The 9,139-nt window shown below is 48.5% G+C and overlaps 4 protein-coding genes across 4 annotated transcripts in view; 2 read left to right on the top strand and 2 right to left on the bottom strand.

Moving 5' to 3' along the window:
- Positions 1-3,627: 3,627 nt before the first annotated feature.
- Positions 3,628-5,998, top strand: BDZ99DRAFT_504191 (M6 metalloprotease; the record flags this gene model as incomplete). The annotated part of the gene is made up of 7 exons (XM_033724028.1): positions 3,628-3,896; positions 3,954-4,165; positions 4,221-4,333; positions 4,386-4,494; positions 4,551-4,628; positions 4,680-4,799; positions 4,851-5,998. The coding sequence occupies 7 exons, from the start codon at positions 3,628-3,630 to the stop codon at positions 5,798-5,800; spliced, it is 1,851 nt and encodes a 616-aa protein (XP_033568888.1). The 3' UTR covers positions 5,801-5,998.
- Positions 5,999-6,309: 311 nt separating this feature from the next.
- BDZ99DRAFT_552187 (uncharacterized protein) lies at positions 6,310-6,938 on the top strand (the record flags this gene model as incomplete). Its single annotated transcript, XM_033727049.1, has 5 exons — positions 6,310-6,392; positions 6,446-6,474; positions 6,525-6,634; positions 6,700-6,725; positions 6,776-6,938. The coding sequence occupies 5 exons, from the start codon at positions 6,310-6,312 to the stop codon at positions 6,936-6,938; spliced, it is 411 nt and encodes a 136-aa protein (XP_033568887.1).
- Positions 6,939-6,947: 9 nt separating this feature from the next.
- On the bottom strand, positions 6,948-7,501 carry BDZ99DRAFT_552185 (uncharacterized protein; the record flags this gene model as incomplete). The annotated part of the gene is made up of 1 exon (XM_033727048.1): positions 6,948-7,501. Exon 1 carries the CDS (start codon positions 7,359-7,361, stop codon positions 6,948-6,950), a length of 414 nt encoding a protein of 137 aa, XP_033568886.1. The 5' UTR covers positions 7,362-7,501.
- Positions 7,502-8,390: 889 nt separating this feature from the next.
- BDZ99DRAFT_492315 (uncharacterized protein) overlaps positions 8,391-9,139 on the bottom strand; it is a gene marked incomplete at both ends in the record, with an annotated part of 3,228 nt that continues 2,479 nt past the window's right edge. The window contains one exon of the mRNA XM_033723155.1: positions 8,391-8,913. Coding sequence (XP_033568885.1) covers positions 8,391-8,913 — 523 coding nt within the window. The remainder of the gene's footprint in view (positions 8,914-9,139) is intronic.

The raw sequence follows: 9,139 nt of genomic DNA, 5'->3' as shown, positions 1-9,139 counted from the left end.
GTTGCCTCTCCTCCTTGATTTCTGTGTATAGATCTCGTTGTGTTGTGTTGAAAAGCTTCATGTTGTGAGCCGTGGATTTCTTGGTGAGGCGTGCACGAGGTGTCAGCGTGCACGAGCCGTCGAAGTCTTCTATCTGAACTCTGATCGATGACGATGATATGTTGCAAACAGTTGTAATGCTATGGGGCCATATGTCCCCTTGTTCGAAAGATCCTGAGGAGATATCTCATGTTTCGGTCGGCCTTTAACAGAGAACCTTGATCCCTTGAATGGCCGTTTTTTGCACTTGCGAAAAAATCTTCTGGGCTGATGCCTCCTGGTCCTCTAACTTCACGGCCTAGAACGCTTGTAGGGCAGCATCACCGCACTGCCAGATCTTCGCGGTCTGGACCTTTAAGATTCCCGCCATCCACAAACGCATGTTGCAAACGTCTCGAACTAATCGCTGCCATGTGCCGCCCTGCGAGACATCTTAGGCTAGACTGCAATACGATGATGTCTGGTGTCTACTCGAGGTCTTCAATGAGGGTATGGTCGGTGCGGTAGATCGAGGATAGTGTAGTTCGGTTCATTATGATCCTCGGGCTTCAGCCAACACCACGCTTACGTTGAGAAAAAGGGGATCGGTAGCTCTCAATCTTCTTAAATTGCCCTATGGGTCTTCCGATGGCTCCTTCGAACCCCTATTGAGGTACACGTCATGTTTCACACCTTCGGATTGCTTGAGAGGATGGTAGCAGCAGTCTGTGCTGTTTTCAGGACCCATCAGACTAATCGTACATGTTTTGGTGTTCTAGACAAGGGTTGAGAGGCACACAGAAATGGTTTATGCAACTTAGAGTACCGAAAGGAATTTTGCAGGGCAGTCATGATTTTGTGAAGAATCCCTGTCACAGACAAATGACAACCAGGAGATGATGTACTGAATGTCGGCAAATAAAGCAGATGACAAAAGAGGAATGGCCTCGAAACCCAAAAGGCTAGAGTGCTATGTGGTCGTCGCTGGACCTTGGACCAAGATCGATGAGTTCTTGATGATTTGCAATCCTTGAATCATTTGGTAAGGATGCGGTTCATGGTATTCAAACCTGAAGTATTATTCAATTACATTCACGAAGTTTGGCAGTCTACCACCTAGAAACCTGATGTCCTCAGAAGCGAAACCCAGAAAAATTATGAGCCCAGACTTCGTAATCTAAGGAAAGCCGTCGATGCTCTACGGTTGTTGCTGATGTCTGACAACTTCCAATGTCAGCCTGCCATGTTCTCTGGACCTCGGACAAATCCATAAGAATTAAGTCTAAATCGAGTATTAGACAGTTTGCACTAATTCTTAGGCAATAAGCGCGGGCCAAATAGCTTCCGTGTTCCAAGGACTTCAAAAGATCCCCTGCCAGGGCTATACGGAAACGGTGTCTGTTCACACTAAGAGTAGTAGCTGTTCTATGATTGTCCCAGCACTTCGGTAAACCACCAGAAACTCTTGCTTGTCATGTTCCGTGGAGGGACGCCGAGTCATTCGAAAACGTGGCAGCAACTAGCCGAAGCCCATTTTGAAGCATTTGCTCGAAGCGAATGACGAATCTTGCTGGTCTTTGAATGACTGAAAGACAGCGGAGGCCACGTTCCATGTATATCTGGCTCTAGGATTCGCTAAGAGCTCGAGGTTCCGTTTTCAAGCGCTCTCACTAAAAGATTCATTTCTACATCGGAGCTTCATAGCGTTGAAGCATCCGGAGAAATAGAAGCTATATGCAGTGACCTTGCTGGCTGCTCGATCATCTGTTGTATCAAGCAGTGACACCCAGAACGAGAAGGACAGCTATACACATGGTCTTTTTTGAGTATGGAAAACCAAATCAAGCAACTCATGTCTTCAGAAATTAGCCTTATATAAGAACTTAGTCATGCTTCATGGCTTTGGGGGCATTAGATCAATAGCAGTCGCATTTCCCTGGTGGCGCGAGCGGCCGCCTCCCGTGCTTTGAACTAACTGTGGCTCCTGCTATGTTCTCATCCTTAAGCTCAGAAAAGTCAGCCTCTGAGTATCGTGTTGAAAGAGTAGATATATGGTTCTGGAGGTCTGGCTAGGAGGCTCGAACATAGAAAATAAACTAGACATCATGGCCTCTGGTCGAATTTGCCCCATTTGACTTCGTTGTCAATAGAGTGATAGACTATGGAGTATATAGGCCATAGCTATCATCTATTGCTCTGCTCCATCAAGATCCTGATGGGCGTCCTCTATGAGAGTGAAAATCGTAATACTGTCCTACCATTTATGCTCTCCGGAAAGCTCAAAATTACCGTTAAATGCAGATAGATCTCCTATGAAAAGACAACAGCGTATCACTCGCCCGAAACACACTAATTCCCACACTCTGCAGGTACATAGCTGTTTGACTGAGACGAACAAGTGGGCTATGTAGGTTGGTAGGCGTCGCCAAGAAGCAGGTCACGTTTTGAGGAGTTATTATCGGGATCAGCTCCTCGTCAATGATTGGCAACTAACGGAATATTTCATGCCTTTCAATCCTGCCGTGTTGCTTCACGAGCTAAGAATCGGTCTATATATATGTGTGTATGTCTCTAAAATAGTATAGCGCGCCAAGTCTGCTAGCGCTCCACTTGTCCCGTCCTTGTTTCCACCACCTTCATATATCACAGATCAATCAGCGCCCAAGCTGAGACCCATATACCCTACCATAATGGCACAATCCTTGGCTGACTACCTAAGCGGGCGTTGCATGAATCTAAGTGTTGATCACCTGAACCTCAATCTGTGCCCTGCCGCTCTGGTCCTGCTGTGGCGGCTGAAAGCTGATCACGAAAATGCACCAGCCTATCCGTTGTGAGAACAAAACGCCTTTCTGCAAACGGGCCGTCAAAGTACGTCTTGGCGCTTCTCGGCTTACTTCAGGCGGTGACCTTCAGACCGTCTTTTATCGATTTCCCAGCCTCTCGGTTTCTCTCTTCAATATGTAAAGGAGGAGGCTTTATTTCTAGGAGAATTAAAGACACTATCTTATATGGTATCGAAACTTCCCATTGAGCACTATAATACTATTATGCCGTCCCGCTGGTAGGCATCGTTGCTTAATGCTATCAAACTGTCAGCTCAGCTCGTCATCACCAGATTGCACCCGTTACGCCACGGAAAACTCAGTTTGATCAATCCACCGCATATTCATATCGAATTAAGCCACATTTCCCATCTCTTAGGTCCAGCTGTTGCGACGCTTTCCAAGAAAAGGAATGCGGGGAAGCTTCAGCTGTGCTTGGCGCCTGGCTGACTTCTCCACAGTTGCACTCCGCATTATCAGCATGCAAGCCTCATCTGAAAGCTTTTTTCATTGGCTATGTTGTAGTTTTTGTAACGCAGCTGCTCTCAGCTTTCCCAATTTTCAGCTCCACATTGGCGACAACAGCATCTGGCCAGCTAACCTAGATACCGCCACGCTACTGTAACCCAACGATGGGTTCTCATATGTCTATATATTCTTCAGCATTATCTTGCTATCTCTCTCGCTTTTATCATTGCTTACTTCATTCCAAAACTTCGACAGCTTCCATCTCAATTCAACATCTTGCCACTCAACGCCCTATTCTCCTCAGTCCAAGATCATCATGGCCCCTCGCCATTCTGATGCACCATGCTTCGTCCCTCCTCATCCCGACCTCCTCGCACGTACAAGAACTGCGGCCTTGAAGGTGCAAGGGACTGCAAACGAACGATCCTTCAAAGCAACTGCCCATGACCTCATCGGAGGAGAGCGAAGGTTGCCGGGTATGAATGACGGCACAATCTTTCCCCAGTCTCACTTCGCACAACGCACCTCTATCATGGCAATGAGTAACGCTGCGCTTGAGAGAACCCCTTTGAGTGGCGCCCTTAAGTAGGTTGTGATTCAGACATTATTTATTGCCATCTCTGACCACGTGCACTCTCCTAGGGTTGCAATTGTTCTCGTCGAATTCCAAGACGTGAAAATGGCGGCCGACGCGAAGGAACGCTTTCAGGACCTTTTTTTCTCCACCGGAAAGATTGCGACTGGCTCTGTTAGCGAATACTACTCAGAAGTCTCCAACAAGAAGATCTCACTTACTGGTGAGGTTGTTGGACCATTCACACTCAGCAAGGACTTGGCTTATTATGCCAACAATAGTGGGCACTCTACTTTATATATTATTCGAGACATAGTTGCTGACTTTGGATTGAGATTACGGCCGTGGCTGGCCTGAGCCGAATTCCATGTCTATGGCGAACGAAGCACTGGACAAAGCCACTGGACTCATCGACTTCGCACCATATGACAACGACGGCAATGGCTATGTAAGAATTTGAAGTTGATGTCATTCTTTTTAGATGCTAACAGTAAACCTAGGTCGATGCCTTCGTGGTCATTCATGCGGGTAGAGGTGCCGAAGAAACGGGAAACCTGAACGACATTTGGAGCATCAAATGGACTCTGCCAGCAGAGCGAGAAGTTAACGGTATACGCCTATCCACTACTCCTTATGTTCTTCGTTCTAACTTACTTTGCGTTTAGGTGTGAAGATTTATGGATTCTTGACCGTACCAGAAGATGCCAAGTGTGGTGTATGCGCACATGAATTGGGGCATTTACGTAAGTTCATTTGCGAGTCTTTGATAGATGCGATCAGCTTACCAATGATAGTGTTCGGCTGGCCTGACCTCTATGACACCGACTATAGCTCTGCCGGTATCGGAAATTGGTGCCTTATGTCATTCGGTTCCTGGGGAGGAAGCGGGGACCGACCTGTACACCCTTCAGCATGTATGATTCATTCCACATCCATTAAGACATAGTCGTCCTAATTCAAAGAAGGGTGCAAGCAAACGCAAGACTGGATTGGCACCGTCACGGAGACGGAGAACCACCAGATTACCCTTCAAGATGTCAAGTCTGGCCTGAAGACCCATCGACTCTGGACCAATGGCGACTCAAATAGCCAGGAGTACTATCTGATTGAGAATAGGCAGCTTACAGGCTTTGACGAGTCCTTACCTGGTGCCGGTCTACTCGTCTGGCACATTGACGATTCAGTGTCGTCCAACACAGACGAGAACCATCCCAAAGTCAAGATCATGCAAGCCGACGGACTCGATCAACTCAAGGCCAACCTCGGCCGTGGAGATGCTGGCGATGTTTTTCCTGGTCTTGCCAACAATTCCACCTTCAACGCCACATCTAATCCGGATAGCAAGGCGTATGCTGGAAATGATACGTATGTCTCCGTGACAGGCATCCCTCCACCAGCTGCTTCCATAACATTCAACATCACCGTCAAGCCCATTAACCAACCTCCTACGGGTGACTTCGACCCAAAGAAATGGTACCGACTCAAAAATACATTCCAGCCTCAGACCGACTCCCTCGACGTCATCAACGACAACGGCCCCAACAGTACCGGCCTCCTTCAAATGGCTCGCGACGGAAATTTCACTGGCCAGTACTGGCAGATCAAGTCCAACGGCGACGGGACCTACGCCCTTCGCACCCTCTTCCTCGGCCCCGATCGCCAGCTCGACGTCTATAGTAACGACAAGCTGACGCCAGTGCTTGATAAAGCAGGCTTCTTTTCGGGCCAGTTCTGGACTATCAAGCCCTGGGGCGATGGCACGTGGCACCTGGAGAACGCGTATGACGGACAGTTCTTGTATTTGGATACTATGGAGGGTGGCCCGAAGGTTGCCATGAATCAGGCAAATACTGGGAGGCCGACGCAGAGGTGGACGATTACGCCGATTCGGGACATTACTGAAAGTGGTTTCTGATTGGGATTGAGATGACTGAAACTCCCAACCGGCTTCAGGACGCTTTGCGCGTTATGTATCGTTCGAGGTTATGACGGGAAGCGAGTACACTGGGAATTTTTGAGGTAGCGGGGGCGTACAGCACTCCATTCTGGAGCGTTCAAGTTGGTAAAGGTTTTAGTCCCAGATAGTCGAGTCCCCTAAAATTGATTTGTTAGGGCTCAAAAATGTGTGCCGTTTCCCAGATTCTCATCCTAATGCCGTAAATCTCCGCAACAGAAGCTGACTGTATGCTGAAAATCAAATCGACAGACGCAGGAAGAAAGTCAATAGGAAAAAATAATGTGGTGGGGCACTCTATATAGATCCACATCTACGGATACTAGCATCCCCTTTCAGTCTAGATCCCGGAAACAAAAAAACATCTGATGGACCTCGCTCGGACTTTAGGTTTCCACTCCTCAGTATCTTGCGTTATCACTAACTTTCTAAAAATCACGACATTTCATATATTTCTCATAGTCTTGAACATGTCAATCCAAGGACACTGTAATTGCGGGAGTGTCCGCGTCACTCTCCCCGACCAACCTGCTAGTTCTCTTATCTGCTTTTGGTTCGTGTTTCATCCTTTGCAAGCCTAGAAAGCTCCATCCTGACTTAATCAAGTTTAAATTTCCGTCGAGCCGGAGGCGTCCGTGAGTATCTATCAGGAATCTAGCTCCTCTGCGAAGCCAACGATTCGTAGTTGCTTCTCTCAATTACACCCTCGCAAAATCCACCGCAATCGTCAGCGATTCGAAGAGCGTCCTGAAGAGATATCACGATAGCAACACGGATAGCGGAAATACCATCATTGTATGTCTAAAACTACTGCTGGGCGACTATGCGCAATAGGGCCATTACTGATGCGCTCTTTGTAGCGGAACTTTTGCGGGAACTGCGGAAGGTTCGCGAACTCTGACTCTACTTTTGAGAGTAGCACTGATTTCATTCTAGTTCTGTAATGACAGAGGTCCCCTTACACCCAGAAGCGCTTATCGTGAAAGCGTCGTTATTCGATCATATCGCACCACCGAATCAAGAGGCTTTCGCGGAGAAGAAGATGGATTGGGCGAAGGGAATTGCGATTGAGAAGCCCTCTGAACAGGCATTCGAATAGAATGCTAGTCTAGGAGTTTGTATCTATAGCGTATATCCAAAATCCTGAGGTCTCTGCGCCACTCCTTCGTTCTCGCTCCAGCTTCCAAGTCCCCACGTGGTTCTCTCGTCCAACCACGCTTCCCACAAGCACCACCGCCTCTGCATCCGTATAGTTCTTCACGTCCTCCACAATCGCTTTCGTACAGTCTGCCTCTTGCGCTTTGTTCCAACTCTCGATGCTTCTCCACGTCGCGATGACCATGACGGCGTACTCTGAACTCTTGACGGTGTCGCAAACGACACAGCTAGTCATCTCGTAAGGACCCCATTCGTTCTTGGAGAGGGGGATGTGGTGGTCTAGATAGTAGGCCATACCGAAGCGGGTGTTCGAGGTGTGGTAGAGGATGGTGACGTAGATGGGTGTTTCCGTGGTTGAGGACATGATGAAATCTATTGGTCTTAAGAGCAGCGTATATTTTGTCGTAGTCACTGCTGAATAAAAGTTGAGGTCAGAAGTATTTCAAGAGCCAAGAGCGTACAGACGCGCGCGTCGGTGGCATTGGTGGTGTCGAAAGTGAGTCCTTGCTCTGTGCCGACCATTAAGGAAGATTTCAAATTCCCGGCTCACAGATTCCCTAATTGCCGAACCCTGGGCCCGAAGAACATCTCCTAGACTCCATAGAACGTTCTCTCTTGAGATGCTGCCTAGACTCCGGATCCTCCTGACTAAGAGGTATCTCCTAGACTCCGGCTTGGCAATGCCTTCGTCTGATTGGCTGGCCGTAGATCCTCCACCGGAGTCATGAGATAAATTAGGAATTAAGACCTAAGAAGCTAAAGCGCAATGCTGTTATAACCACACTTTCAGCGATATCTTTCAGTGATTCTAGTATACATCGAACCACTCACGTCCCTAAATTTCCCTCCGCACAAATATCAGCCTTCAATCCAGTCGTATTATTATCCATCGTCGTTACCAGATCACTTCCGACGTCTCCACTGATGTCGCAAGCTACCTCGGATTGCGTTCTCCAAGCCGAAATCTTCGTACAGTGAGAGATCATAAGTCTGTGCACACGCATTTACCACTGCTTAGGCCACCCCATGGAACTTCACAAAACCTAGGCGCGATGTCAAGTTTGAAGTAGTGAAGGTTAGGCGGCCTCTTGACTGACTAACTACTTACTAGCTGGGACGCTCCTTACAGTAGTGTCAACTAAGGAGGACTTGATCTAAGCAGTGATGATTCCATGTGCCCGGACTTATGACCTAGTACTGTATCACGTTAAATATCGCCAGGTTCATCATCCAACCCGATATTCCACACATCTGACGGCCTCGGTTCCTGAAAGCTTATCATATCCAAGAAAGCGAGCGGAGCCCCTGGCGCCTGGTCACAATGCCGTGACTGCAAACTCCATTCGTCCAAATCCCCTGGCACAGCAACGGCGAAGGGGTCCAATCCAAAGTCCTACGCAATCGTATCGTGCACCAAATCAGGATATTCAAGGAGCAAGGCGCCATTGCCCGCAGTAAGCTCAGGGTCGAACATCATCCTAGTGTCTGCGGAGGAGTCGATGGGAAATCCGATGCGAGAGAGCAGTTTTCCAACGACGTCCACCGCGCGACCCGCCATCGGAAACCAGCTAGAGAAGATCTCGAGGACTTGAAGAGCGCAGTGGATGTCTTCTCGGCATGCGTGGCTCGTGTCACTACTCGGATACGCAGTCAGGTAGCCGACGAGTGATAGAGTGGCATTCCACTGCACTCGGAAGACCTCGTGTTGTCCGTGTAGGACATCCGATTCCGTGAGCGCTTGGAGGATAGTCTGAGTGATGATTGTTGCGTGATGGAGGCAATGATTTGCGTTGCTTATGGTGAATGAGATAGGTGTTGTTTTGGCGACGCCCGCGAAGCAGATGAATGGTCGGAAAAGGGTCATGGCGAGGTTATGGTATCGAAGCTCTAATAGAGTTCTTTGGCGCTCTAGCCATCTCAGGTTGTGAAGAAGCAGTTCTGTGTTGATTTGAAGAGGCATAAGGCCCGTATATATAGCCTATGAAAGGGGGGGGGGGGGGTACTCCCCTGTTCCCCCTTGTTACGGATATGGAAGGATGTAACGCCACTGACACGCTAGTAGTGGCAACCTGAGTCACCCCCCATCCTGAGAGATCTGTACCTAGCGAAGAGAGATAGCAGTGAAAGGTCCAAACGAACATC

The sequence above is a fragment of the Mytilinidion resinicola genome (genome assembly GCF_010093595.1).
Source record: "Mytilinidion resinicola strain CBS 304.34 unplaced genomic scaffold BDZ99scaffold_35, whole genome shotgun sequence".
Classification (NCBI taxonomy): Eukaryota; Fungi; Ascomycota; class Dothideomycetes; order Mytilinidiales; family Mytilinidiaceae; genus Mytilinidion; species Mytilinidion resinicola.
This window is presented reverse-complemented; position numbering and strand designations above follow the sequence as displayed.